The sequence below is a fragment of the Pezoporus flaviventris genome, unplaced genomic scaffold, assembly GCF_033815535.1.
Source record: "Pezoporus flaviventris isolate CSIRO_AGI_PZ_B2104156 unplaced genomic scaffold, CSIRO_AGI_Pfla_v1 ptg000005l, whole genome shotgun sequence".
Classification (NCBI taxonomy): domain Eukaryota; kingdom Metazoa; phylum Chordata; class Aves; order Psittaciformes; family Psittacidae; genus Pezoporus; species Pezoporus flaviventris.
In genome coordinates, this window is record NW_026892553.1 from 21,535,281 (window position 1) to 21,562,490 (window position 27,210).

At 59.2% G+C, this 27,210-nt stretch overlaps 4 protein-coding genes across 12 annotated transcripts in view; 3 read left to right on the plus strand and 1 right to left on the minus strand.

Moving 5' to 3' along the window:
- The window catches only part of NLGN3 (neuroligin 3), a 41,277-nt gene extending 37,762 nt beyond the window's left edge, over positions 1-3,515 (plus strand). For all 6 annotated transcript variants that reach the window (XM_061446321.1, XM_061446325.1, XM_061446326.1 and 3 more), the window contains 2 exons: positions 631-1,420; positions 1,828-3,515. In XM_061446321.1, coding sequence (XP_061302305.1) covers positions 631-1,420; positions 1,828-2,665 — 1,628 coding nt within the window. In that variant the 3' untranslated portion in view covers positions 2,666-3,515. The remainder of the gene's footprint in view (positions 1-630; positions 1,421-1,827) is intronic.
- A 5,601-nt stretch (positions 3,516-9,116) lies between these two features.
- GJB1 (gap junction protein beta 1) lies at positions 9,117-12,474 on the plus strand. 2 transcript variants are annotated; one of them, XM_061446338.1, is made up of 3 exons: positions 9,118-9,469; positions 10,720-10,835; positions 11,465-12,474. In XM_061446338.1, the coding sequence occupies exon 3, from the start codon at positions 11,477-11,479 to the stop codon at positions 12,311-12,313; it is 837 nt and encodes a 278-aa protein (XP_061302322.1). In that variant the 5' UTR covers positions 9,118-9,469; positions 10,720-10,835; positions 11,465-11,476; the 3' UTR covers positions 12,314-12,474. The 2 variants fall into 2 exon arrangements, with proteins under 2 accessions (XP_061302323.1, XP_061302322.1); XM_061446339.1 differs by lacking the exon at positions 10,720-10,835 and having other exon boundaries at positions 9,117-9,469.
- Positions 12,475-12,610: 136 nt separating this feature from the next.
- On the plus strand, positions 12,611-14,378 carry LOC133265617 (gap junction alpha-3 protein-like). The gene has a single exon (XM_061446337.1). It carries the CDS (start codon positions 13,260-13,262, stop codon positions 14,154-14,156), a length of 897 nt encoding a protein of 298 aa, XP_061302321.1. The 5' UTR covers positions 12,611-13,259; the 3' UTR covers positions 14,157-14,378.
- Positions 14,379-14,674: 296 nt separating this feature from the next.
- The window catches only part of ZMYM3 (zinc finger MYM-type containing 3), a 33,190-nt gene continuing 20,654 nt past the window's right edge, over positions 14,675-27,210 (minus strand). For 2 of the 3 annotated variants that reach the window (XM_061446328.1, XM_061446329.1), the window contains exons 13-25: positions 26,645-26,810; positions 22,853-22,911; positions 22,222-22,390; positions 21,232-21,347; positions 20,916-21,090; positions 20,224-20,370; positions 19,302-19,405; positions 18,593-18,761; positions 18,320-18,471; positions 17,754-17,868; positions 16,593-16,847; positions 16,388-16,505; positions 14,675-15,982 (exon numbers count right to left, since the gene is read on the minus strand). In XM_061446328.1, the coding sequence (XP_061302312.1) occupies positions 15,784-15,982; positions 16,388-16,505; positions 16,593-16,847; positions 17,754-17,868; positions 18,320-18,471; positions 18,593-18,761; positions 19,302-19,405; positions 20,224-20,370; positions 20,916-21,090; positions 21,232-21,347; positions 22,222-22,390; positions 22,853-22,911; positions 26,645-26,810 (1,944 nt within the window). In that variant the 3' untranslated portion in view covers positions 14,675-15,783. The remainder of the gene's footprint in view (positions 15,983-16,387; positions 16,506-16,592; positions 16,848-17,753; positions 17,869-18,319; positions 18,472-18,592; positions 18,762-19,301; positions 19,406-20,223; positions 20,371-20,915; positions 21,091-21,231; positions 21,348-22,221; positions 22,391-22,852; positions 22,912-26,644; positions 26,811-27,210) is intronic. The other variant, XM_061446330.1, reaches the window with a different exon arrangement.

The window sequence follows — 27,210 nt, forward strand, 5'->3', positions numbered from 1 at the left end:
CCGTGTTCCCGGTGGCAGAAAGGCCCTCTTTGTGCAACTGGCAGCGTGCTTCTGCAGGGCCGGATTGGCACCGAGCAGCCCCAGCTGGGCAGGAAGCGGCAGGGAGGGGGGTGAGGGGGACCCTGACAAAGCAGTAGGGTGGAACATGCAGGGTTAATTGTCCCCAAGCAGGCATTAACTCTCCCGCTGCTGCCCGCCTGCAGCCACGCTGCTCCATGAGGCCACCCTGGGCTGGAGGATGCTCTGAGTGCACATGCCCTCGGGGCTCAGGACACCCTGGGGTGGCTGGACAGCATGAGCTGCTCAGTGGGGCCAGGCTGTGATGTAGCCATGGCCCCGCTCCTCCCCACAGCAGAGGGGTGCCAGGCACAGCAGTGCTTGGTTGCTGCCAAGAGAACCTGCTGCATGCCCAGTCATCACCCGGCCACTCAGTGGCCCTGAGCTGACCCTCTGTGCGAGCCTGCCTCAGAAGGCAGCACAGGGCGGGTCAGGGCCAGGTATGGGCTGGAGCGCTGGCTCCTTGCAGGGGTCCAAGGGCATCAATGTCTTCCCTATGCTGCATCCCACACTGCAGCGCTGGGGTGTTGGAACGGCACTGTGAGCTTCCTCTGCCCCTTGCCTGTCTTCCAGGTCTCTTCCAGAGAGCCATCATCCAGAGCGGCTCCGCACTCTCCAGCTGGGCAGTGAACTACCAGCCCGTGAAGTACACCAGCATGCTGGCTGACAAGGTGGGTTGCAACGTGCTGGACACAGTGGACATGGTGGACTGCCTGCGGCAGAAGAGTGCCAAGGAGCTGGTGGAGCAAGACATCCAGCCAGCTCGCTACCACGTGGCCTTTGGGCCTGTCATTGATGGGGATGTGATCCCAGATGACCCAGAGATCCTGATGGAGCAGGGCGAGTTCCTCAACTATGATATCATGCTGGGGGTCAACCAAGGGGAGGGCCTGAAGTTCGTGGAGGGTGTGGTGGACCCTGAGGATGGTGTCTCGGGCAGTGATTTTGACTATTCAGTCTCCAACTTTGTAGACAACTTGTATGGCTACCCTGAGGGCAAGGACACCTTACGGGAGACCATCAAGTTCATGTACACAGACTGGGCCGACAGGGACAACCCTGAGACACGTCGCAAGACTCTGGTGGCCCTCTTCACTGACCACCAGTGGGTAGAGCCATCGGTGGTGACTGCCGACCTGCATGCCCGCTATGGCTCCCCCACCTACTTCTACGCCTTCTATCACCACTGCCAGAGCCTGATGAAGCCTGCGTGGTCTGACGCAGCCCACGGGGATGAGGTGCCTTACGTGTTCGGGATCCCCATGATTGGCCCCACAGATCTCTTTCCCTGCAACTTCTCCAAGAACGACATCATGCTCAGCGCTGTGGTGATGACCTACTGGACCAACTTTGCCAAGACAGGGTGAGTGGGGACGGGTGCTGCGCCTGGGGGATCTGCACTTACTGAAGCTGCACCCTTTGGAGCTGTTCGGGGGGGGTCCTGCCTGGTGTGGAGCACTGAAGCCCCTGTGCCCAGAGGTTTGTGTGCTTCACCTCCAGTGGGGTCAGGGCACAAAGAAAAGCTGAGCGTAGGCTAGGCCCTGGAACAGGAACCCCCCCAAGCACAGGGTGGGGAGGTTGGTTGGCCATTGGTCGTTGTGCATGAGACTTGATCGGGATTGGAGTGCTGCCCAGCTATGCAGGACCTTTCACCATCCCCCCCTCTGCCACCACTGGCAAAGGTTCCCACAGCTTCCATTTCTGTGTCCAGCTCTCCTTCCTCATCTCTGTTTTTCCCAGTGCTAGCTCTGTTTTGCCTGTGTTTTGCAGGGACCCCAACAAGCCCGTCCCCCAGGACACCAAGTTCATCCACACCAAGGCCAATCGGTTTGAGGAGGTGGCCTGGTCCAAGTACAACCCCCGTGACCAGCTGTACCTGCACATCGGGCTGAAGCCACGGGTACGTGACCACTACCGTGCCACCAAGGTGGCTTTCTGGAAGCACCTCGTCCCTCACCTGTACAACCTGCACGATATGTTCCACTACACCTCCACCACCACCAAAGTGCCACCCCCTGACACCACGCAGAACTCCCACATCACCCGCCGTCCCAATGGCAAGATCTGGACCACCAAGCGCCCTGCCATCTCACCTGCCTACAACAGTGACAACGGGAAGGAGAAGTGGAGCCCAGAGCAAGAGGCAGGCACCCTGCTCGAGAGCCCGCGTGACTACTCCACGGAGCTGAGCGTCACCATCGCCGTGGGCGCCTCCCTTCTCTTCCTCAACGTGCTGGCCTTTGCCGCCCTCTACTACCGCAAGGACAAGCGCCGGCAGGACACGCACCGGCAGCCCAGCCCCCAGCGTGGCGCCGCCAACGACATGGCCCATGCGCCGGACGAGGAGATGCCGTCCTTGCAGGTGAGCCAGGGCCACCACGAGTGCGAGGCTGTGCCGCCTCACGATGCCCTGCGCCTGGCTGCTCTGCCCGACTACACCCTCACCCTGCGCCGCTCTCCAGATGACATCCCGCTCATGACCCCCAACACCATCACTATGATCCCCAACTCGCTGGTGGGGCTGCAGACCCTGCACCCCTACAACACCTTCACCGCCGGCTTCAACAGCACGGGGCTCCCGCACTCACACTCCACCACGCGGGTATAGCCGCCCGCCACCTGCGCACACGCATGCACGCACGCACATGCACGCACAGACACTGGCAGAGGGACTGCCGGGGCCAGCGGAGCTCCCCGGGCGGAGAGGCAGTGCCGTGGACGGTGCGGCTCTGCAGCCGGAGGCCTGCGGGGTGCCAGCGCGGCCGGGGCCCGCTCCCCCCCAGCGCTTTCTTTCGCTCCTATCTAACTCTCGAGAAGTGCTTTGACTCTCCCTGCTCCCCCATGGGTCGCCTGGGGGCGCTGCTGGGATGCAGGGGGGACACAGCGCCGCCCCTGCGCCCATGCCCTGGCACAGGCAGGCAGGAGGGGACCCCGCCGCTGGCTGCAGCCGCGGGGCTCCCTGCACCAGGGCTGTGCCTCCCCCAGGGCGATCACATCTCCAGCGCTCTGCCTGCTGAGCACCTCTGGATGGATGAGGAGCGAGGAGTGGGGCTGGGCATCCCATCAACTGGTGCGCAGCATCCTTGGGCAGCTTGGCATCCCCAGTGCCCTGGAATCGGCTCCTTCCCTGTGTTGGGAAGCAGCCGTGGGCCATGGTGCTGCAGGCAGAGGGAGCAGGCAGGGGCCAGAGACCTGGCCTCGTGCTGGGTGCAGGCGCTGGGGCCAGTGCCGGGGGCTGGGGACCCTGGGCGCAGAGCCCCTGGCTGGAGACTTGGCACATCCACCCCTCTTTGCGCTGCAGAGAATCTCTTTTGTGTCAGTTGTTTCTCTTTGCAGAGACGTTTTTTAAGCAGATCTTTAGTTCTTTACACAACTAACGGAGTCGCCGCGTTTTGTCCTTTGTAAAGATTTTAAAACCAAGTGTTCTTGATACAAAATAAAAAGCCAGTTGGAAGCCAGCTTGTGCACACGGTGCTGGCGCCCCACGGCCCCTGCGGGCACGAGGCAGGGTGCTGCCTCCTGCCCTCTTTTGTATTTTTGATATTCTCCCTCCTCTGTCGCCCGTGCCCGCGTGTCTCAGCCAAACAGCCAACCCCATGGGCTGGACTCCCTGCTGCCACCACAGCCTCTGCCACCCACCACCCCACAGGGGCATCAACTGCTGTGAGTACCATCTGCCTGCACCCCGGAAACCAGGGCAGACCCTCAGCACCATGTCCCAGTGGTCCCCAGCCTACCCTGCTCCCCTGGGAGCATCCCAGGTCTCTTCACCACTGCCCGCAGGCAGCTGTGCCCTCCCTGCCCGCCAGGGGTTTGCAGCTTGCGGCATGGTGTGCAGCACTGGGGGCACTGGCAGGGTTAGGGTGAAGCTGTTCACCTACAGCTACTCTGCCGCCCACCTTGCTTCGGCTGGGGCCTTCCCCCCATCGTGGGGTGACCGCAGCTCTGGCATCAGGGGCATGCAGCTGGTTTACAGCAGAGCTGCTTGAGCGGGCAACTGGGGGTGATGGGGCTGGGACACCCGCTGGGCTGGTGGTGGCCATGGAACCGCAGGCAGCTGCGGGTGGCAGCGCTCAAGGTTTTGGTGCATCTGGGTGTGGGAGCCCACATGGGACAGCTCAGTCTCAGCTCCCCCCATGGTGGGCACTGGCCCCCAGGGCAGGGCCTGGGGAGGCATGAGGAAGGATCGGGTCCTGTGGGGACACCATAACTCGTCCCTGTGCAGTCGGTCCGGCTGGCAGACGCTGCCAGAGCTGGCGGCCGTGACGCACCGGTGCCGGCTGGCCCTACGACCTGCGGCCAGCACACCCTGGCCCTGCGCCCTCCCACGGCCCCGGGCAGGGCTGAGGATCCTCATTGGAGAATGTATTTATACCCTGTCACCCGCGCAAAGTAACAAAGTCCAAATAAAACAGAAGTGATATTTTTAATAGTAGTGTGTCTTAACGTCTTCTTGGAGTGTGCAGGGGCTGGGCGCTTCCAGGCTGGGTGGGGGCCGTGGCTGTGCCTGCTGGCAGGGGGTCTGGGCAGTCCCCATGTCTGTGGCACCCACACTGTGGGTGCAGCAGGAGGATCCTGGGATCACCCCAGCACAGCACACATGCAAACCAGCACTGTGGGACCCAGGTGCTGCAGTGGGGGGGGGTCCCCTCATGCCACCAGCCCTGCTGTCCCACCACAACCATGTGGGATCTCATCTTCCCCTACCCCACCATTTTTCCCAACCCAGCTCCCTTCCCCCTGCTTGCCAAACAGAAAAGCTGCTGGTTTCATTTCTTTTTAATGTAATTTCAACTGGAGTTGCCATGGAAACCAGGCATGGGGGCCTGAATTGCCTGCAGGCAGCATGCAGGCAGCAGAACCAGGGCTGAGCCCCAAGCCAGAGGGGCAGGGGGCAGGTGGCAGGCAAGGGACGGTGGGGGGGGAGCTGCATGGAGGGCTCTGCCCTGCTGTCCCAGGGGCCCACTGCAGCTACAGTGCCACTGGCATGTCACCCCACTCATCACTGTCCTCCAGCCCCTGTGCCAGATCCCCCAGTGCTGCCCAATGCAGGGGGCCTGCAGCCCCTGCCACCCTGTGCCCTATGCTCTGGAACAGCAGCACACGGCCCGCAGCATGGGCATGGCCTGGGAGCACCAGCCAGAGATGGTGGTGGACCCCTCACCATGGGGCACATGGAGAGGGTGGGGAAGGTGCCAGTGTTGGGCCGGGTGACATGCCATGCTGTGCTGTGCCACCAAGGGCAGGGACACTGCGGTGCAGTAGCCACAGAGCCGAGCTGTGATGGGGCTGTGATGTGCAGATGGGACTCCTGCCCAGTGCTTGGGCTGCTTTCCCCTGGTCTTTTCCATGCCAACAGACAGAACTGCTCCCTGCAGGCTCATCTCTCTGGGCAAAGGGGAGCTGCTCATCTGAATCCAGACCTGAAGCCCCTTCCAGTGCTGCCCCAACTGCTGGCTGCTCTGATCCAAACCACCTGGCAGCCCCATGGCTGCCATCCCAGTGCCCTCCACTGCAGCCACCAAGTGCCCCTGGCTAATGACCAGCTGGGAGAGAAACCAAGGTGAAAAACTCACATCAGGCCACAGGGTCAGGTTTCCATAGAAATACTGATGCTCCACAGCAAAGCTCCAACAACAGCTCCCTTGCCATGTTCCCAGCCCTGCCTGGTGGCCAGTGGCCCATCCAGGTGATGTTGGCATCGCCAGCTGCCTACACTGTGGTGCCTAGTGCCCTTTTGAAGGGGAGATGCCTCCCTGCCCCACAACAGGGGCTTGCCCTGCTGTTCTGTCCTCCTTTCTCATCCTTGCACAGCCCTAGCTGCCTGCTGTCCCTATGTTCCAGCACGGCCACCCCAGCTAGAACCCCAAGGGTAATCTGGTGACAGATGACACGTTGCTATTATGCTACTGTCTTTGCAAAACTCCTGAGCCTGCCATCTGTCCAGGGTGTCCTTGACCATTAGCAGCGTTTTTTTTGAGACCTGACAAAGCCCAGGGGACACTGTGTCCCAGAGGGTACATGCCGCTAACATCTCTGTGATGACTGTGGGACATCCTCAGCTTCAGAGGACATTGCCCAGAGAAGCTGTGGCTGCCTCATCCATGGCAGTGTTCAAGGACAAGTTGGAAGGGGCTTGGAGCAACCTACTTTAGTGGAAGGTGCCCGTGCCTGTGGCAGGGGTTGGAACTGGATGAGTTTTAAGGTCCCTTCCAACCCAAACCATTCTATGATCTTCAGGGCTGCTGTCAAAGAGAAACATGAGGAAACTACCACAAAGGTGTCCCTGGCATGGGGAGGGGATGAGTGAACTGTGCATGGCTCTTTCCTGCTCCAGGAGCCACAGCCAGCAGGAGGGCAGGGATGCTGCTCTGCACAGCAGCATCACTGGGACAGTGTCCTGGTCCCTGATGCACCCAGGACAGCAGACCTACCAGTGGCAGGACAAGCTGTTACACCATGTGCTGCAACCCACTCTGCTCCATGCTGCAGTGGCACAAAGGATTTCTGTGCTCACCTGCTGCCAATGCCCTTCCCAAGTAGAGGTAAAACTCAAACCAGGGGGTTTGTCTCTCTGAGGACAGCAGCGTTGATCCAGAGACTCCTGTCCTGCCATCAGCTCAAGCCTAGATGCCTGGTGGCCCCTACACCATCCACACCCATACACACACACCATCCACCATCCACAGCCATCCAGGCTGAGCCATGCTTGGGGCCACCCCTGCCCTGGGCAGGACAGCAGGAGCAAGGGAGTTCTGAGAGCCTGCTCTGCAGCATCCATTGCCTCCTGGCAGTGGGGATGTTTCAGCAGTGGTTGGAGCTGGGTTTCCTCGCAGGCTGCTGGGCTCTGAGGTCTCTCCCTAGCAAGGTGCCATTAGCCGCATCACTCTGGTCCCACCATCCAGATGTTGGCCCAGCCCTGCCCATCTCATCAGCTTGTCTGCATGCGATGTGCCCACATCCTCGAGCTCTTCACTTGCAACTTCAGAACTTCAGATACCCAATTAACTTCGCAATTAACGTCATTAACAAAGAGCCCGTTACTGGCCCCTATGGGCACAGGTGGGGCAGTTTTCCGCTCACTGGAGGCAGCTTCAGCTCCAGGCATCGTACAGCCCGCCCTTGACCGGCGGCTTTTGCACAAGCGCTTTGCTAACGGGTGCCAGTGCCGGAGACCGGGCCCGGAGGTCAGCGGCCGCCCCAGGCAGGGGAGGGTACTGCCCGCTTCCGCCCATCTCCGGCGCTTCTGGTCCTCCCATAACCTCCCGGTGACGACAGCGGGTGGGCAGCAGCAGGCAGACAGCGGGCAGCAGTGGGGGGGGGGGCAGCGGGCAGCAGTGGGCAGGCAGCAGTGTGGGGGCAGCAGTGGGGGTAGCAGTGTGGGGGCAGCAGTGGGGGTAGCAGTGTGGGGGCAGCAGTGGGGGTAGCAGTGGGGGGGCAGCAGTGGGGGTAGCAGTGGGGGGGCAGCAGTGGGGGTAGCAGTGGGGGTAGCAGTGGGGGGGCAGCAGTGGGGGTAGCAGTGGGGGGGCAGCAGTGGGGGTAGCAGTGGGGGGGCAGCAGTGGGGGGTAGCAGTGGGGGGTAGCAGTGAGGGCGCAGCAGTGGGGGTAGCAGTGGGGGTAGCAGTGGGGGGCAGCAGTGGGGGGTAGCAGTGTGGGGGCAGCAGTGGGGGTAGCAGTGTGGGGGCAGCAGTGGGGGTAGCAGTGTGGGGGCAGCAGTGGGGGGTAGCAGTGTGGGGGCAGCAGTGGGGGTAGCAGTGTGGGGGCAGCAGTGGGGGGTAGCAGTGTGGGGGCAGCAGTGGGGGGTAGCAGTGTGGGGGCAGCAGTGGGGGTAGCAGTGTGGGGGCAGCAGTGGGGGTAGCAGTGGGGGGCAGCAGTGGGGGTAGCAGTGTGGGGGCAGCAGTGGGGGTAGCAGTGTGGGGGCAGCAGTGGGGGTAGCAGTGGGGGGCAGCAGTGGGGGTAGCAGTGTGGGGGCAGCAGTGGGGGTAGCAGTGGGGGGCAGCAGTGGGGGGTAGCAGTGTGGGGGCAGCAGTGGGGGTAGCAGTGGGGGGCAGCAGTGGGGGGTAGCAGTGGGGGTAGCAGTGAGGGCGCAGCAGTGGGGGTAGCAGTGGGGGGCAGCAGTGGGGGCAGCAGTGGGGGCAGCAGTGGGGGCAGCAGCTCCCGCCTCGCGCTGACACGGGGTTTTCTCCCCTTTTTAGGGTGCTCTCAGGCCCGTTCCCACGCGCTGAGCCCCCTCGGGCGCGCGCGGCCCCGCCGTCCCTCGGCCCGGCCCCGCAGCGCCCCCTACTGCCACGGCGGGCGCAAGTGGCGACCACGAGCCCGCCGGCCCCGCTGCCCCCAGACCCCGCGGCCTGGCTCCCGTCACCCCGAGTGCTCCCCCCCAAGCCTGACTCCTGCACCAGACCCGCCAAACCCCCCAGTGCCCACCAGTCTGACCCCCCCACCAGGACTCCCCAATGCCCCGTCCCCTCCCTGGCCCCTCTAGCCTCTTGCCCATACTGTCCCCTCTGCCTTCTCGCAGTCACTTCCCAGGCGCATCCCTTCCCCCGTACCCCGCTCCGGGCAGGTCCCTCGGGTCCCGCAGAGGGTCCCGAGCCCCGGGATCGCTGTCCAGGGCGGTGCCGGCGGTTACAGCCGCTCCCGCTCCCCCCGGGCGCTGCTGACTCACCCAGAGGCTTATCGCGGGCCGAGATTGCGGCCCCGGCCGGCCCCACCCGCTCCGCATCCGCCCGGCCACCCCCGGCCCCCGCTGTCCCACACACCCGCCACGCTGCGGAGGGACCTCCCCTCGCCCCACCGCCCCACGGTGCCACCCCGCCGTCCCCATGCGGGGGGTCTGTGCGGGGAGCTCCGTGCCGGGGAGCTCCGTGCCGGGGGTTCCGTGCGGGGTCCCCACAGCCCACGTCGGGGCAGGGTCGCCGCGTCCCGGCGCCTCGCAGGGTGTTGGGCGGCGGGACCTTGGAGCGGGCCGTTAGCCCGGTTAATCGTTGACCGGCTGTTTGCCTTCTCCCCGCGGCGCTTTTACACATTAAATCTGGGTGTTGGTGGCTTCCCGGGGACCAGCCGGCAGCCTGCGGCAGCAGATCAAGGTGCTCCGGGTGCAGAGCGGGGCCCCGCCGTGGGGCATGTGCGGAGTTCGCAGGGCACGTGGCAGGGAGGACACGTACAGCGGGGATAGCGGCGGGGGGGTCTGAGAGCTTGAGGGGCCTCCCGCACAGGGGCTGTCCCGTGGGGTGCTTCGGCTGAGCCCGGCCGGACCCAGCGGCGGTGTTTACTTGGCAGGGAGCAGGTCCTGGAAGCAGCGAGGCTGTTTGGGAGGGGGGGTGACGCGCCGCAGGGCAGTATAAAGTCCAGGGTGCTGCGTGGAGGCTGTGGCCACTGCGCTCCCGAGAGCTTTGCCTGTCCTGGCGCTGAGGTGAGAGCCTGGGGGGCACAGCACAGCTGCGGCGCTGGCCACTCACCTCCAGACTGGGGGGGAGGGGGGGGGGGGGCAGTGGGGGATCCAGGGTGGGGGCCTCAAAGGGCTTGGCCATGGTCTGGGGAGGGTAGAGCCAGGGATGCTGGAGCTCTGGTGACTATAGAGCAAGGAGCAAAGCTTGGCTAGGGCACCTACTGCCCTCCCCTCAGCTCCACCAGAGGGGCTTTGCCCACCACTGTTCCTGGAGCTCCAGGCACTCTCACCTTGGGATAAGGGGTGAAGGTACCACTGGGGTGGCATTGTTGCCCCACCAATCTGCAGGTCCCCATCTGGTAGATTTTACTGGATGCGCTGCTCCTCAGTTGAAGCTGGGGACAAAACCCAAGGGATATGTGTCACAGAGGGGAGATTTAGATTAGACATTAGGGAGAAGCTCTTCCCTGTGGGGGTGCTGAGGGTTTGGCACAGGGTGCCCGGAGAAGCTGTGGCTGCCCCATCCGTGGCAGTGCTCAAGGCCAGGTTGGACACAGGGGCTTGGAGCAAGCTGCTCCAGTGGAAGGTGTCCCTGCCCGTGGCAGGGGTTGGAGCTGGAGGAGCTTTAAGGTCCCTTCCAACCCAAACCATTCTGTTTCATTCTAAGAGAGCCTGACCCAGTCTGGAAGATCAGAGAGCTCTGGAGGAGACTCCAGAAGCACTGCAAGGGGTCGCTGGAACAGCTGGACATGGCATCGCTCTATTCCAGCCTGAACGTGCCTGGTCCAGGCAGTTCCAGCACCCTCACAGCTGTCACTGCTGAATCAATCCCCTGGTAGCAGAGCCTCAAGAACATGGGGGACCCATGGGGGCTGTACCCAGCTCATTCAGCCCCACAGGTCCCCACAGACTGCTAAGCACCATGCTGGGGAGCAGCCAGACCCCAGCTCCAGTCATGATGCCCTGCGCCGTCCCTGCAGGGTGGGCATGTAGCAGGGTGTCCATCCAGCCCGGTGGTGCCTGTGGCACAGGTCCTGATGGGCAGAGCGATGAGCACCCCATAGCCAGTGGTCAGGGGAGACCATGGCCAGTGCAGGGCTGGGGGGGGGAGCGGGTGTGGGGCTGTGTGGAGGGAATGCAACACACAGGCACTTTGTTTGGCCAGGGTGGGCGGAAGTCAGGGTGTTGGATCTGAATGCTAAAGTGTGTTGTTCAGGGGCCGATAAAGGCCTCATTGTATGTAAATAGTTTATAAAGCAGCATATGACTTCCAGTGCAGGGCAGTGGCGGACAGGGACGAGGGCAGGCGGAGCAGAGCTCTCTGGTGGGAGACATGAGACCTTAGAGGGGCCACTGGGGGCAGCTTGCGAGGACCCTTTCTCACTGGCAGGTATGCGCTGCCGGGACCCTCCACACCAGGGGTGGCCGGGGGCAGGTCCCAGCCTCGTGCTGAGGGTGGGAAGCAGCTCCTGGGGCTGCTCAGTGCTGGTGGGTGGTCCCAACAGGGTGGTGGGGTCTGTGCTTGGGATGTGGGGTCACCCCATGCCCCCCAGGCAGGGACGGCACTAGGAGGGTGGCAATGTATGGCTTTGCAACTGCCAGCTTGAGGTTCCTTGGCCCCACTGCTGCAGGGAATGGGGAGACGAGAGCAGGGAGGTGCTGGTGCAGAGGAGCCTGTGCAGGTCTTTGGGTCCATCGCTAGCAGAGAGCTCAGTGCTGGGTGTGGACTGGGCATCCCTGCAAAGGTGTGGGAGCTTCACCTCCGTCCTCTGTGGCAGCCGTGGGTTAGGATCCCTATGGCAGTGTGGGGTGGCAGGGCAGGAGCAGCTGGCACCAACCCGTGTCCTGCCTGCCCTGAGCCGCGTCAGCATTGGGAGCCACACTGCGGTCTGTCCATCTTGCTGCCCACCTCCCAGGGCTGCGGCAGTGCACTGCTTCCTGCTGGAGCTGTGCCACTAGGGCTGGGACAGCCAGGGGCCCTTCCCACTCCTAACACTCTCTTGCTGCTGGCTCCTGCAGACGTGAGGAACGATGAACTGGGCCGGCCTGTACACAGTGCTGAGCGGGGTGAACCGCCACTCCACTGCCATCGGGCGCATCTGGCTCTCCGTCATCTTCATCTTCCGGATAATGGTGCTCGTGGTGGCAGCAGAGAGCGTGTGGGGGGATGAGAAGTCCGCCTTCACCTGCAACACCCAGCAGCCTGGCTGCAACAGTGTCTGCTATGACCACTTCTTCCCTATCTCCCATATCCGTCTGTGGGCCCTGCAGCTCATCCTCGTCACCACGCCAGCCCTTCTCGTGGCCATGCACGTGGCCTACCAGCAGCATCAAGAAAAGAAGCTGCTGGTGCTGACGGGGCATGCAGATCCCAAGCACATGGAGGAGGTGAAGAAACACAAGATGCGCATATCAGGTTCTCTGTGGTGGACGTACGTCTGCAGTGTGGTCTTCAGGCTGCTCTTCGAGGCTGTGTTTATGTACATCTTCTACATGCTCTACCCGGGCTATCAGATGATGCGGCTGGTCAAGTGCGAGGCTTACCCCTGCCCCAACACCGTTGACTGCTTCATCTCCCGGCCCACAGAGAAGACCATCTTCACCGTCTTCATGCTGGTCACCTCCAGCATCTGCATTGTCCTCAACATGGCGGAGCTGGTCTACCTGGTGGTGAGGGCCTGTGCCCGCCGAGGCCAGCACGACTCCAACCCATCAGGGAAGGGCTCCTTCTATGGGCACAAGCTCTCCTCCGAGTACAAGCAGAACGAGATCAACCAGCTGCTGACGGAGCAGGATGGCTCCCTTAAGGACATGCTGCGGCGCAACCCCGGGCTGCCGGAGAAGGGCGATCGCTGCTCTGCCTGCTAGGGCTAGCACTGTGCTGGCCCCAGCCCTTGCCCCTGCCCCAAAGCTGCCCCGTGGCCCTGTGCTGTCCCTGCCCCTGAGGAACAGCATCCCTCAGGTGCCAGTCCGGCGTTTCTGGATGTCCAGGAGGGCATCTGGGGCCATTAAATCTCGTTTCTCAGGCACTGCCTCCCTCCTTTCTGCTCTGGATGGGACATGCCAGGGGCTTGGGTGCCAGTGTAGGGTGCCTGCCCCTGCACCCTAGCCTAGATGGGTGCCCCCCGGGGCTGTGGGTGCTGCAGTGCCCAGGTTGGGTTATGGCCATGATGCCCTGGCAGCTGTCATGAAGGAGCAAGTGACCCCTGGGTGGCATTGAGCAGTGTCCAAGGGCTCACGCTCCCCCAGCACCAGCCCCTGCAGCCCCGAATATATTTAGAAAAGTGCCCAGACCAAAAATAGAGGTAATATATTTCTGCAGTGGCTGTTCCCTCTGCCAGTCACTGTGAGAGCCACCAATGGGGCACACAGCTCCCTCATGCCCCCATAACCCTGCACCTATCAAGAGCCAGGCAGAGCCAGGCAGACCCATCCGCATCCCACCGAGGAGCCAGGGACCAGCCGGGAAGGGGCCTTGCAGCACCCACACCACCTTGCCGAGGGGAGCCGACAGCGCGGGAGCAGTGGGCTCTGCCCCACGTGCTGGCCAACGGTGAGGGGTCCCCTTGCCGCATTGCCCCCACGGTGCTCCCAGCTCGGCTGGGCTGCTCTCTGCCGGAGGTCTTTGCTCCTGCTGCCCTCCCCACGACAGGTTAGGAGGTCCCATGGGATGTAGGGTGAGGACAGCCCAGGGGCAGCCTTGGGTCGTGTCCCTGTACATCTGCCTAGCCAGCGGACGGGGTGGTTGCTCGGTGGGTTGCAGGGTGGTCACGGCTGGAGGGCGGCTGTCTTGCAGGGCACAGCGGCACGTGCCATGGGGGACTGGAGCCTGCTGGGGCGGCTGCTGGAGAATGCCCAGGAGCACTCCACGGTGGTGGGGAAGGTCTGGCTCACTGTCCTCTTCGTCTTCCGCATCCTGGTGCTTGGGGCTGCCGCTGAGCGTGTCTGGGGTGATGAGCTCTCTGGATTCTCCTGTGACACACAGCAGCCTGGCTGCCAGAACGCCTGTTACGACAGCACCTTCCCCATCTCCCACCTCCACTTCTGGGTCCTGCAGATCATCTTCGTCTCCACCCCCAGCCTCGTGTACCTGGGCCACATCCTGCACCTGGTGCATCTTGAGCAGAAGGCGCAGCAGCAAGCGGTGGCACGGCCCATCAGCAGGGCCCGGCGGCAGCGCTCAAGGCAACCCCAGCTCCCTGCCAGGGACACGCGGGGACAGGTCTGCATGCAGGGAGCCATCCTGAGGACCTATGTCTGCAATGTTGTCTTCAAGGCTCTCTTGGAGGTCGGCTTCATTGTGGGCCAGTACGCCTTGTATGGGTTCCAGCTGAAGCCCCTCTACACCTGCAGCCGCTGGCCCTGCCCCAACACCGTCAACTGCTACATCTCCCGGCCCACCGAGAAGACCATCTTCATCCTCTTCATGCTGGCAGTGGCCTGCGTGTCCTTGCTGCTCAACATGGTGGAGATCTACCATCTGGGTTTCACCAAGTGCTGCAAGGGGCCAGGCCCCAAGTCCTGCATCCTGCCCAGTCCTGGTGGTCCTGCAGAGCCCTGCAGCTCCTGCGTCACCCTGCCTGGCAGCAGCAGCCCTGCAGCACCTGGCAGAACCCCCCCCAGCCTAGCACCCCTGAAGAAGGCGGGTGCATGGCTAGGGGTGGCCAGTGGGTCCCACAGGAAGGTGCGAGGGGCAGACTTGGCAGTGTGAACAGGGCCTGGTAGGATGCTCTGGGATGGGCAGTGCATGGGTGGTGGCTCTGTCTGTGGGCCTTGCCAGGCTTGTGGCATGAACCCCACGGCCAGCATGAGAGGGGCTCCGTGAACATGGCTCAGCCACAGCCTGTGCTCCTGGGAGCAGGGGCGCTGTGAGCAGGGCTGGGCTGGGGCCTGTCAACCCAGGGGGAGCAAATAAAACACCTACTGCATGTCACTCGCCTCCTGCTCTGCCCACAGCCACCACGGCATCGCTCTCCAGCTGGTCCATCCCAGGGACAGGCTGCATGGCCATGGCAGGGCCACTGCAGCCCTATGGGCAAGGGCTGGTACACGCAGGTACAGGGTCAGGAGCCATCCCAGCACACCCGAGCAGCCAGCATGCCAGTGGCCAGAAAAGGTAGGAAGTGCAGGCAGGGCTGAACAGGAGCAAGGTGCACAGCAGCAGTGGGACACTAGCCCCGCTCTCCTGAAGTGCCCACCCTGTCTGGCGAGGGGAAGCAGGGGCTGCTGAAAGCTTTCCGCATCTTTATTTGAAATGAATGGTTTCCAGAGACACAGGGTTAGTCCTACTGCCCTGGCATCACTACAACAAGACTGGTGAGTGGCTCACTCTCCACATGGAAACAGAGAACAGATGGCCCCGGGCCAGGGACCAGAACAATATATACAGGCTCAATAGGAGACTCATGTACAGCTGAAGAAAACCGACCAAAACACAAGGAGGGCCAGGAGGCAGCAGCACAGCCCGGGGCCAGGCTCGGGCACCCTGCTGCTGCGGGAGGGAGGGCGCAGGCCAGGCAGTGCTCCTTGCTTCTGCCAGCAGCTGCCTGAGCCCACAGAGGCAGCAGAGGGACCCACAGATGGCACCCTGCACCCAGGAAGGGAGGTTAGGCCAGGACAGGGGACAGTGGGGAAAGGGGAGCAGCGATGGCACAGACCAGTCTCCATCAATTTTCCACCAACTCAGAGAACATTAACAGAACTGAGGCAGGTGGCCCAGTGGTGTACACAGGAGGTGTCCCCTCAGTGAGGCCAGGGCTCTGCCCTCGTGTTCCAGCACAGGAACCTCTCCCACCCCTGGGAACAAGCCCTTTCTCTGACACAGCAGCTCTCAGGATGCCAGGGGTCCTTCCCCACTGGCTCAAAACCACCATCCTGCTGCAGCAGCAGAGCTACCCTTCCTGCTGGGGCACCTGAAGCCTCTGCAGGGGAGGTGAAAGGAAGGGGGGAACTAAAAACCTCAGGGCCACTGGTCCCAGACAACGCTCTTCAATATTGTGCAGCTTAGAGGGACCAGAGTCAGGGCTCTGGGTAGGGGAGGACTGGGCTTGGCAAGGGAAGCTGCCCCAGAGGCTCTGCCCCCCTGTGCTGTGGGGGCTGGCCCTGGGGAAGACGCTCACCCAGCAGCCAGGAGAGGGGGCAGGACTGAGCGTGGGGGTCACGTACAGAGGAGAGGCCTGTGATGAGCAGGATGGGATGTCCAAGTCCAGTAACGACGAAGGGACAGCACTGCTGCAGCACCATTCCCTCCCACGCTGCACAGCCCCCAGCCTGTAGCAGGGGGCAGAGACACGAGGCATTCAGGGCTGGGGCATAGCCAGCCTGGCAGCACCTCACTCTTAGTCCATGTCATCCTCCAGACCGCTGAGACGACTGTGCTCCTCATAGATCTCCCTCACGACCAAGATGCGGTTCAGCATGCTCTCCAGCATGCTCCGGTCCATGGGGATGACCGAGTACCAGAGTGGGGACTCTGCGATGCAGGACCGTTCGGGCTGCAGGTAGAAGACGTCGTTGCGGGTCCGCAGACTCTCAGGACTGTAGAGAGAGAGTGTGAGGTGAGCCCTGGGAAAGCCTGGCTTGCCCTCAAGGCTATCAAGGTGGGGCTCAAGGCTTGTCACAGCCTCTCATCCTTTGGCAAGATGAGGACACAAACTGAATCTGCAGCTCCTCGCTCAGGACCAAAGCCCCTAAGCAGCCAAGCTCACATTGCAGGAGTACTCATACTGCACACTCCTGCCTGGCTGGAGAGAGGAAACTAGTGGAAGGGGGCAGAGAGAAGCATTCTCTCAAGCATGGTCTATACAAGCAGTGCAGACCCTGGGCAAGGCTTCACACTCAAGTACAAATGTTTGGGGAGCGGCAGCCACTCCACAGGGTCCCATCAAAACTGAGGTAGCCTTAAAATGGCACATGCCTTTTTTTTTCCAGAGAAAGCCTCACCATTTGGAGAGGTAAAACTCATAGAACTTGACTGGGCATCGAAGCGGGTTCATCCTGTTCTCCCGCTGCTCCAGCATCGGTACCTCCTCTTCACGTTTCCGCTTTCCAGAGCTACCATCTGCAGAGGGGGAGAGAGCACGATCGTGGCTGGGACCTGACACGGGAGGCAGGGAGAGGGGCACAGAGATGCTCTGTCAGACCCTACCTCGGCCTTTCTTCTGCTTGGCAGGAGCATAGTAGCGGATGCTCACCACCTTTGACATGCCACGTGCCGTGGTGCACTTGCGGGACTGGCGCACCACGTTGGTGAAGGACAGCTGCATGTGCTCCTCTGCTGTCTGCAGCCCGAAGAACTTGGTGTTGAAGAACATGAGGGTGTTGAGAAGCACAAAGGGTGAGTAAACACCCAGCTGCTTGCACTCCCAGAGGTGCTCCTCCTCAACACGTGAGAAAACTGTGTCTGTAACACACAGAGGAAGAACCAGGTCACATCAACAGTGCTTTTGTGGCAATCCCTTCATCCTGCTGAGGCAAGCTAACTGCAAAAGACTGATGCTTCGCAACACCCCCCTTTGCAAAAAGTTACTTCTCCAGAGCCACTATCAGAGCTAGATGCTGGCTCCAGCCAGCCACAAGCTACCTCAGAGCACAGCCAAACTACACGCCAGAACCCAAATCAATCTAACTACTCACTCCTCTAGATGGCCATAAATGTCTTCCAGGCCAGTGCTCCACCACACTCAGCACAAGATGAATGAAAAGCAGCAGGCAGGACAGACACTGCCAGCTCCTGCTTAGACACGCAGGTCTGGAGCCAAATGCCTCTGCCCAGGACAACCAATATGCAGAATCTAGACCTGTGAACTAACCACTGCCAAAACAGAACAGGGAAGGCAGCACAGATTACAGCATCATGAAAAGCCTCTGCCAAAGCTCTAAGTTAGTTTGCTCACAAGGCAGCAGCACAGCAACCCTGGCCAACACGTAGTACAGCGTGCAGGGCTCACCCACGTGTTGGGAACACAAATACATGTGCCCGCATGCCTCCAGGCTTGGTATCCTCTTTGCCAAACGGTAGAGACATCACTATAAAGTGTTGTAAAGATTCAAACTGTCCCAGGATGCAAAGCAGCCATGCTCTGCTCCCAGCTACCCTGACTCTGGGCACAAGAAGCTACTGAAGCATAAACAAGGCCAGCTCTGCTGTCGCTATGGGTCAGTATGACCCCAGGACACAGTGAGACTGTGCTGTCTATACCAAGGAAGAGGGTTGAGGCTGAGGGAGCACAATTAGACTGGAGGGATCCAAGGCTAGAAGCAAAAACTGGGTACATGTGGTGACTGAAGGTACTGTGGAGACACATACTATTTGGTAAGATCGTGGGTTGCCAGCCACTCAGGGACTTGTTCAGCTCCTGCACGAAGGTCAGGTAGTAAAGGTCTGTAAATATATTCACCATACGATTGTTCTCGAGCAGGTACTAAAAAGGACAGAACACACAGTCAAGAGAGACATGGTAGCACCTGGAATGCCAACCCATGCCAGAGAGCCCACAGCCCACACAAAGAGCACCCGTCCTTGTAAAACCAGAGTTGCAGGGCAGTCCTAAAACCAGCTGCTTCTGAGAGCTGTGAGGAAAACCCTCGGGTATGACACAGCAGCCTTGGTGCTGAAGAAGTGACTGAGTTTGGGGAGATCTCCCAGCCCTCCTCAGGGATGTGCAAAGCTGGGGAATAGCTGCCATCCTACTACCAGGCTTGGGAACAAAGACTGAATGAGGGGGGCTGCTGCCCTGGGACAAGGCACTGAAGGAGAGTTCAGTGAGCCTCTCTTGGTCCCCAGAAGGCACAATAATGGGTACAAGGTACCCCACACTAGATCTGACCCCAGGTCTGGCTGTGGAGGACTTGAGGCAGCAAGCCCTCCCTCACCTGTTGAATGCCAAGGCAGAGGTAATAGATGCTGTCTGGTTCGTAGCGCTCCCCATTGGGCCGTGTTATCTCCCTGACAAACTGGGCCAGGCCGTAGTTGAGCTCAGCTGCTGTGCAGGCCAAGATATCTTCCTTGATCCTCATGGGCTTGGCTGAGGAGACAAGCATGGCAGCCTCAGGCAACAGCCTGCAAGGGCAGGAGCACCTCAGCACCCCACTACCCAGCTCCTGGGAGGTTTCTGCCACTCAGCCCCACCCAGACAGGGCACTTACGGCCAAAGCGTAGCTCCTCTCCCTTGCTCGTCTCTCCTCCCGCGTACTTGGCTTGCACCCAGGACTTCCAGGCATTCACACCGTACGAGTAGTTCAACACTGTGCAGCTGGGCTGGCTGCTCATTGAGTCCCGGGAACAGCTTTCAGAGAGCATCAGACGCTTCTGCCCCTGCAGAGAGGTATACTGTGAGACTGGGCACCTACCTGGGACAGATGCAGGAGTCCTGGCCACCCCTCAGACCTGCTGACTGCCAGCTCCCTCCCCGCTGTACCTGTGCACATGCCAGCAAGCATCTTTGCCAACAAGGCCCATTAGTTATGAGGACCACAGGCAGGAAAGAGGCCAGCTCTCACATGACCTGTGGCATTCAAAGCTCCTCTGAAATGGCAGGCAAGCATTTTCATTCCATGAGTGGCCCACAGGCCTGGCATGCCCCGAAAGGAGAGGGCACAACCTTCCCAGCACACCAAAGCCTCTGGCACACTTCACCTTGTACACAGAATAATAGAATAGTTAGGGTTGGAAAGGACCTTAAGATCATCCAGTTCCAACCCCCTGCCATGGGCAGGGACGCCTCACACTAGATCATGTCACCCAAGAATCTGTCCAACCTGGCCTTGAACACCGCCTGGGATGGAGCATCCCACAGAGCAGCTCCTACTCCAAGCCCAAAGAGCATTAAACAGACCATACCCATTGAAAGCTCACCTTTCGGACAGCACGAGGCAGATCTTGCTCTGTGGACACATCATCTGGTGCCACCAGTCCACAGTCAAATAGAAAGTCCACGCTGGGGTTGATGTCTAGAGGGTCTGAAAGTATGCACAGGCAGAAGGGCTCAGCTGAGACTTCTCATCCTGTCCCCTGCACTCACCTGGTTCTTACAGCAAGATGAAGAGGGAACATGCAGCCCAACACTTCACACCCTCCACCTCTGGCTGGCATGAACTTTTAGCCACAGCCCAAGAGAGGAGATACAGCTCTGTCAGATGCTGCTAAGCTTTCTTAGACTAACTAGAGCCTCCCAGTCTTCCTTCTGACAGCTTTTTTTGTTTGTATTTTAAACCTGAGGAACATTCCTCATGCTCTTGTGCTAGGCCAGCATGGCAAAGGCACCCCAATTCCCTGTCTTTTGCTGCTAGCATCCCGCAGCACTGCTGTGCTCCTGCAAGTCCCTGCCTCTTCTGCCAATGTCTGCCTGCTAATGGACACACAGCAACCTGCTGTCTCACAGGATGTCATGTCCTGTCCAGGTCTCTCTCTTGCCTTACTGGATCCTCTGAAATCATCATCCATAAGCATACCAGTGCTGCTTCTCTGGTCTTAGTGCTATTAAAACAGCTTCTCATTCCCCCTTCTCTGCAAACCTGTGATTGCAACAGGTCAGTTAGCCTAGGCAAACACACACTCCTTCAGAAGTGTTGATCTCCTCACCCCTGCTGCAAGCAGTCACCTGCAACAACTCTCAGTTCCTGGCCTCAATCCTGCTCAGTCAGAGGGGATAGGGAGGCAAGTTCACACAGCTCTTAATGCTGTGGTGCGTTGGTCAATGCAATGGTCAGCCAGGGGCAGTGGGAGGACCCTGCTGCAGCATGAGCAGCCCTGCATGCCTGCTTCACCCAGCGCTTACTCTTAGGGAAGTCAGCCTCCAGGTCCTGGCCCGGCTCATCGAGAACATTTGCCATCTTGACAGCCATAGCCAACACATCGTCCCGTGCTGGTCCAAACAGATCACAGTCCTCCAGGAGGCCCTCTGCACTTTGGTTACTCACCAAGTCTGCAATGCAAAAGCAGATCATAAACCCAACTTTCAAGAAAGCCTTTTGTCTGTTTTGCCTGTGACAGCTGGGAAATGAAGTCAGGCTCCCGGCAGCAGAGCAGGTCCATGACATCTGCACTGCCCAGCTTTCCCTGGACAGCAAGGCATCTGACGCTCTTCCTCGCCACAGCCCTAGTCACTGGTGCTTGAGGAATGAAGGCCCCAGTAAAAAGACCTGTGAGGTCAGGATTGCTGGCCTTCTGCCTGTGAAGCTGCTTTAGGCAAGAGCCTGAACAGCCACCTGAATAAACAGTGCTGCACATGTGCCACAAGACTGGCGTCCCCAAAAGGGACAGTGGCAGACACCAGTCCCTGCTGCAGCTTTTCCCTCCTGGTACCTCTCCTCAGCAGAAGTTGAGGGCTTGCTCTTTCCCGCTGCCTTTTCAAAGGCTTTGGAAAGCTTTGGGAGAGCTGCAGTCCAGGCAGATTATCTAGCTCCAAGAGCTGGCAAACCCCGCATCATCCCAGCTGTTGGGCCAGACCAAACCATGGCAGAAACCTACCGCACAGGTCCGAAGAGGCCTTGTCCAGTTCCTCAGCCTCTGCAATCATTTCAGCCATGGCCAGGATGTCAGCCTCCAGGGGATTGGAGGGGATCTTCACCTTCAGCTCCTCAATAGTCTCCACAATCTTATCTGTGCTCTCCAGCGTGGTGGGCAGGAACATTGGCACAGGTACCTGTCAACAGCAGCACACCAGGCAGAAAACTGACACTCAGCCGACTAGTGCAAAAGCAGAGACAGGAGAAGAGGATGGACACAGAAGCAAGGCAGGATCAAGATAGTAAGGGAACATGAGCAGGTGGAGTGTGTCGCTTACCGGGACAGGCATGGAGAAAGGCACAGGTACTTTCTGGCAGTACATATGCATAGGCACAGGCACGAAGATCGGGACAGGGATTGGCAACACAATCACCTGGGGCTTCCAGTCAGCCTCTGACAAGAGCAAAAGTACATCAGTGAGCTTGCTCCCAGCAGCTCCTTCACCCAGCCCTGCTGTGCACTGCCATACCCCATCCAGCACCAAGCCCTTCTAGTCACCAGCTTTTATGACTCATGGGCAGAGCTGGACCAGCAGCAAGCCAAACAGCCTGCAACAAGACAAGCTTGGCAGAGGTGCAAGCCCTGCTCTTATGTGGCCCTACTGAGACTTACCTTGCATATCATAGAAGCCCAGACTGGTTTGTGTTGGAAGGAACTTTAAAGCTCACCCAGTTCCAACCCCTGCCACGGGCAGGGACCCCTTCCACTAGAGCAGCTTGCTCCAAGCCCCTGTGTCCAACCTGGCCTTGAACACTGCCAGGGATGGGGCAGCCACAGCTTCTCTGGGCACCCTGTGCCAGCGCCTCAGCACCCTCACAGGGAAGAGCTTCTGCCCAAGAGCTCATCTCAATCTCCTCTCTGGCAGGTTAAAGCCATTCCCCCTTTTCCTACCACTACTTGCTCTTATAAAAGAGATTCTGAAGACCACACACACATGCCCAACAGGAGTTACACAGTGGAACCTGCTCAGCAGATAGCCCCTCAGGGAAGCTGACAATCTCCAGAGGAACAGTTGTCCCACAAGAGGTGGGATTATGCTGCAGTGCTCTCTGTGTCTCTCCTTTTGCTGCTGATGGAAATGGGCTCCCTACCTCCCACCCTGCTGCGTGTGCCTTGCAGCGTCCTGAGACTCTTCAGCATGGTGCCAACAACCCAGCCACTCCACACAGCATTCCAAGCTGGATTCACATTTATTCGGGAGCAGGGACGTGGCACTGGCCTTTTCAAAAAGCTCCTGTAATCCTGTCATTATGTCTTCTTTTCCTACCTGTTTGACATCCTTTGGACTTCATTTCTATCTTGCAGGAAACGCCCCGGTTCTGCATCAGTGGCTTACACATGGCAGCTTTGTTTTTCCGAGGGGTGGCTGGAAGCACAGGGGCAGGGGGTGGCGGCGCAGCTGGAGACATCTGGGCTGAGGAGGCCTTCACTGAGAGCTGAGGAAATGCAGAAAGCAGGAGGTTGGTGTCCACCTGGACAGCACCACCTCTTCCCCACCACAGGTACAGCTGCAAGGACTCCCAAAGCACCTCCTGGAGTCTGGCAGTGCCCTACACACACAGACCTGGAGAAGGACTGCCAAGCTGCTACTACAGCGAGCCTGTACTGCACCTCTGCAGCTGCCAGGAGGGAGCCTGGCACTGGTGGGACAGTGACTGTCCCCAGGCACAGGAGAGCACAGTGGCAGGCTGACTGGGAACCTATCATCAGCTCCCAGGGAATGGTTATTCTTCCTCCTTGCAGGAGATACACTGATGCTGTCTTCCCCAGCAGCTCTCACCAGCTCCCACTACTCAGCCATCTTAGAATGTGCTGGTGGCAGAAGAATGAAATCTCCCTCTCTTTGGGGACAGCCACTTTGTGCTATTTTGCAAACTCCTACCTCCAATGTGCCTTACCGTGTTAGTTTCTGCCTTCTGTAGGGAAGGAGCAGGTGTCTTTGGCTCTGAAGTCTGACCTGTAAGAGAAAGCAACAGCTCTAAATTCAAGAGCTCCTGAGCCAACAGGTCCCAGTGCTGGGACTGAAGGTGGCAGCAGCCAGAGCACAGGGACAAGCTCCCCAGAAACTGCTCCTGGCCACTCCAGGAGCAGTTAATGTTTCCACAATTTCTAGTCCTAGCAGCTCAGAAGACACTACACCTACAAAATCAAATTATTCCCATGTCATTTTGTGCTCCCTTACAGTCCACCCAATCCCCATCACAGCAGGTCAGGAGAAATCCCAGCCCCTTGTAGAGAGAATCCAGGGCTCTACTCCCAGCTCTGCCTATTGGCTTGCTGTACCGAGCCATGGCCCCTCCCTGTGCCTCCATCTCCCTGCTATAAAGATCTTGGCAAAGTGCTTCGAGATCCCTAGGAAGAAGGTGACAGAGCTAGCAGTAGCACTATGAGATATCCCAGAAAGCAAAGACAGCTTTGCCCCAGCCCAAGGGATGCAATGGATTTCCCCTAGGAAAGAGGGGATCACCTGCAGGGAAGAGGCACATGTGGTGGACACTAGTCTCAGGTGGTGACAGCATCATCCTGGCCTGGATGATAATTCGAGCTCATTTGCGCTGCAGAGAACCTGCACCCATCTCAAAGGCTGATGAGCTAAAAGAGCAGCTTCATCCAAGTCTCCAGTGAGCCCTGGTTACCCATGTGGCTGGGAAAAAGAACTGCCTTCTACAGCATTGACTAACCATGGGCCATGCATGAAGGAGAAACTTGCAAGGAAAACAGCAGGTCTCAGCACCCAAAGGGAGTGTGCCCCATTTACACCTCCTACACAGACAGGCTCTCCAGGAAAGACGCAGTGGACATTTGCACTGTGCAGCTTTCCTCTGTCCCAAGGAAATGCAGGATTGCTCTTGAAAAATTGGAGGCTCAGAAGGCTTCACTTGCTGACCACCACATGGGGATGGGCAAGTTCCATTTGAAAGAAGCTCCTTAGCCTGCAGCTGAGCATTCAGCCATAGGATCTGCAACAGTCTCAATGGGTCCAAGAACTCCCCCTCACCGGCCCAAAGTGGACAGACAGCAAGTCTAGGTGGGAGACATTGGCTTGAATGAGAAAAGACAAGCTATGGAAAATGAGCACAGTTTCTGCCACAGCAGAATCAAAAGCAAAGTTGATTGCCCCACAGACCAATGATTCAGAGCTAAGGGAAACAAGATCCTCCTGCCACAAAGCTCCATGTGCTACATGTTCAGGCTTCCAGGAAAGCTGCAGCCTGTTCTTTGCTCTCATCCCAGCACCAGCCAGGAGCTGCAAAGGAGCTGCATTGCCTGCACCAATCATGACTTCTGACCCTCTATCCTCTCCAGCTGGATGGCCCCGTGCAGAGCCAGTTCCCCTTGGAAATCTCTGGGCACAGTCCTGTGGCAGAAGCTCAATCCCTCATCACACAGACTGTTCCCAGCAAAGGAATGGCCACTTTCGTTGTCAGCAAGCACTCCCAAGATCACTGGGATGGCAGCAGCCACTGGGTCACAGGAATGAATGGTTTTGGGCAACCACTGCAGGAGAAGAAGCAAGCAGTCAGCAGCTCTGCTCAAGATGGGCCTGAAATCCAGGCAGTCCCTTGTGAGCTGGCAACACAGCTACCAGGTCCACAGGAGACCCTGGCTGGACCAGGCAGAAGCTATTCCTCACCATGCACTGACAAACTGCTCCTCCCAAAACCCCCCACACAGCATTCTGGGCTGGAAAACTCTTTGTGTAAGCACATGGCAGGCCCTGGCTCCATCACCCTTCCTCAAGCTTAGCAGTATGGCACAGTCCTGGGACAAGGGTTTCCACAGCTATCCCACAACTGACACGGAATGAGTGTGCCAGGACACAGAGGGTCCAATGCCACCAGTGTCATTCACCAAGCATGGCAGCTGCTGGCGCAGATCAGCTCAGCTCAGCTGAGTGCTCACCACTGCTGACAAGCTTTTCCTTGGCTGCCCTCAAAGCCCTGTGCCTCACAGGGTGCATGGAGAGGCAGCTGTGGCATGGTGAAGGGTAGTGCCCCATATGCCGAAAAGCAAAGTTCTTGGGGGACCTCCAGAGGTGTGGCAGAGACGGGGCTCAGAGGGTGGTGGTGGTGAAGGTACCTCTCAGCTTGTGGTCCATGGCTCCAAGGAGAAATGGTGTGAAACATGCTTCCCTCTGCAGAGAGAGCTTGCTCTCTGTGCCTGTGTCCCAGAAGCAGTGTTACTAGTCCCTCACAAGAGAGATGCCTTGAAAGGAGCGGGCAAACAGAACAGCATGGCTAGGGCTGTGGAATCACTTGATGAGCTACAGGAGCCAGCAAGTTTAACACCTCTTCCTCCCCTGGGCAGCAGGACAGTCTGTTTCCCATCAAGCAGACTCCCCCCAAACACCCCTGTGCCAGCAGTAAGTAGAAACCAACAGTTCCTTATCCAGGTCACTCCAGCGTGCTGCCACTTGAGCAGTTGCTTGCCTCATGAAGCCCTTTATGGAGGGTGGCTCTTGGAGGGCAGGCTGGGAGTCCCCTTGCTGGGGGAACCGGCTGCTTCTGGCAGAGCAGCTCTGCTTTGCTGACTAAGCAGCACTGACATCCAGGGCTTCCCCCATCTGGCGTTCAGTCCAGTGCTGTCAGAAGAGGAACCAGGAAGAGTCTAGAGATGGAGGATGAGGTCTCTCGCCAGAAGATTGCCTTGGTTTCCCCGCCTTGGTGCACCCCAGTCAGGGTTTTACACCTCATGCCTTTTGCTGCCAGAGGGCGGCAAAGCCCTGAGCCTGTGATGCAGGTATCTGTCGAAGCTTGATGAGCCAAAGCGAGTCCCACTGTAAGCTGCAGGTATTTTAACAAGATCACACAGATTATCTAGGAGATCATGGCCTATGAAGGACCAAGCAGAATGAGACTACACAAGCGTCCAAGGGCCAAGCGATGTCTTGTCACTGTCACTACAAGCACCTTCCATCCTGAGGGACCCCAAAGCACTTTGCAATCTTCCACGAGCAACTGGCTCAAGTTAATGATAGGAAATGGGGCAACAGGCAGTTAAAATCTCCTCTCCAGCTGGAACTCCACAGATGCAGAATGGGGTTATCCGGGACACGGGGTTGGCAACTCCTCAAAGCTGCAGCGATCTTTGGGTAAGTGGTAGGACTCCAATCTAACATCACAAGACAAGAGTGCTTCCAGCAGCTCAGCGCTCCCTCAAGATCGTTCTAGGTTCAGCTCTGGCTGAGGAGAGCCCACCTACAGCATCACCAGCACCACTTCCTGCAGCACCCTGCTTTTTCCTTGAATGTTTCCCATCCAAGCACTGACCTGGCCCAATCCTGATTAGTTTATGAGATCTGAGAAGGTCACAGCTCGGAGGTGGTGTGGGGCTGCAGGTGGATTATCATGCCAAACCACGCTGTCCCCTAACCCTGTAAATCGAGTTCTCCGCTGGCAACATGAGGATGTTAAATCCCTGAGTATCCTCGCTAAGAGTGTGAGCTACAGGCAGCACGCTGGCACCGGCTCCTCCCGTCTGGGCCCTGTGTGTCATAGAACCATAGACGTTAGAGATGGAGAAGCCCCATTAGGTCCCACTCCGTCCTTTTCCCCCCCCAAGGGCCAGTGCAGGATTGTTCCCTAGCGTCTCATCCAGTCCTGGGCAGGAAGCTTCCACCCCTTGCTGTTCAGTCTTCCCTGTGTCTCTTGGACTGAGCTATGCAGGTCCCCTCCCTCCCTCCTACTCACTGTTCAGCAGGCTCTCGGGCCCCTTCTGCGTGTCCAGGTTGGGCTGGTTCTGTTGGTTGTAAAATCGCAGCAGACACTGCTGGTTGCAGAAGTGTTTGATTTGCCCCCGCCAGTGGATGGTTTCCAGCAGCTTCCCCTGACGCTTGCAGGCATGGCACCGAGCTGCCTAAAGCCCGCATCAGCAGGAGAGAAACAACGAGTAACTAACCACTCCCCCTCCGAGTGCAACACAACTCTCCGGTGAAAGGTGCACATAGCAAGGCGCTGTGAGCTTCCCCACAGCAGTGCCCTGCCAGTGCCAGCCGGGGCCTCCAGCGGTGCGAACTTCTCACAGCAGCACTAGCCGCGGATCCAGCACTGTGAGCTTCCTCAGTGCAGTGCTCTGGCAGGATCAGCTGGGGACTCCAGCTACGTGAGCTTCCCCGTAGCAGTGTCCCGTCATTGCCAGGCAGGACTCCAGCAGTGCCAGGTTCTCCGCAGCAGTGCCAGCCAGACTCCAGCAGTGCGAACTTCCTCAGTGCAATGCCCACATATCTGGGTGCTGTGCCCACCACAGCACTTAGCAC